This window comes from Anarrhichthys ocellatus, unplaced genomic scaffold, assembly GCF_004355925.1.
Source record: "Anarrhichthys ocellatus isolate YVR2014 unplaced genomic scaffold, GSC_Weel_1.0 scaffold348, whole genome shotgun sequence".
Lineage (NCBI taxonomy): Eukaryota > Metazoa > Chordata > Actinopteri > Perciformes > Anarhichadidae > Anarrhichthys > Anarrhichthys ocellatus.
Genome location: NW_022280342.1, coordinates 50785 through 51895, shown reverse-complemented (window position 1 = coordinate 51895; position 1111 = coordinate 50785). Strand labels below are relative to the sequence as shown.

At 39.8% G+C, this 1111-nt stretch overlaps 1 protein-coding gene across 1 annotated transcript in view; it reads left to right on the top strand.

Moving 5' to 3' along the window:
• Positions 1-376: 376 nt before the first annotated feature.
• LOC116401333 (syntaxin-1B-like) overlaps positions 377-1111 on the top strand; it is an 18947-nt gene continuing 18212 nt past the window's right edge. The window contains exon 1 of the mRNA XM_031879685.1: positions 377-558. Within this exon, the coding sequence (XP_031735545.1) occupies positions 538-558 (21 nt within the window). The 5' untranslated portion in view covers positions 377-537. The remainder of the gene's footprint in view (positions 559-1111) is intronic.

The window sequence follows — 1111 nt, the reverse complement described above, 5'->3', positions numbered from 1 at the left end:
TTCTTTAAAAGCTTTCCTCATCTGCATTTGTGTGTCCTTACCTGTCTCACCTCTTTCTATGCAGTCACACACCTGTCTGTCTCCACCTGTCTGTCTCTGTTGTTGTTGAGATCAGATCTTTTGTTCCTTTGTCTGCTGTTTGAAACATTGAAGAGCTTTTTACTGTCTTCCATTAACATTTCAGTTAAACACACACACACACACACACACACACACACACACATCAACAGCAATAGAAATCCAATCAGTGTAACTGAGAACTGTTTACTTTCATTGAGCCGTCGCTTTGGTCTGTTTCACCTGTCTCTCTCTCTCTCTCTCTCTCTCTCTCTCTCTCTCTCTCTCTCTCTCTCTCTCTCTCTCTCTCTCTCTCTCTCTGTCTGTCTGTCTGTCTGTCTGTCTGTCTGTCTGTCTGTCTGTCAAACTGAATGAAAGTGATGACTCAGCGTTACATGACATAATGTGTCTCCTATATCTCTTCAGGCTAAGGACAGCGATGATGATGAAGAGGTGGTGCAGGTGGACCGGGACCACTTCATGGATGAGTTCTTCGAACAGGTGAGACACGAGAAACCCACAAAACCACACGAAAATACGTGAAAATACGTGAAGTTTGGAAGAAAACACAAAGCTAAAACGGAATTTAGGAAACATTTTAAGTCAAAAGAAAAGAGCTTTTACTTTCTCTGTCAGCAGTTTGATGACTCCGGGTATCGTTCTTTAACAAATCGGTTTGTTCTGAAGTCGTTCTGGAGAATCTGAAGCAGGAAGTTTTTCTAAATCTGATTCTCTGTAATCTGATTGAAGATCTGAAGACTGACTGACTTCCTGTGAACTGATCCCAGATCTGAAGATCTGACACTTTGTTCTCTTCTCAAAATGTCTTGTGTGCTTCATTGACAATAAAACTCTGGGTTTAATCAGATATTTAAGACTAATAAATCCATCTCATGTTCATTTAAGTTGTTTAAATTACACAAAGCATCAAACTCAAAATGCTGAATTTATATTTTCCTTTTTCAGCTGTTCTCACACCTACATTATGGGGACAGTAACTTGTTTAAAAACAGACATTAGGAGGACAGTAACGTGTTCACAAACAAACGTTATG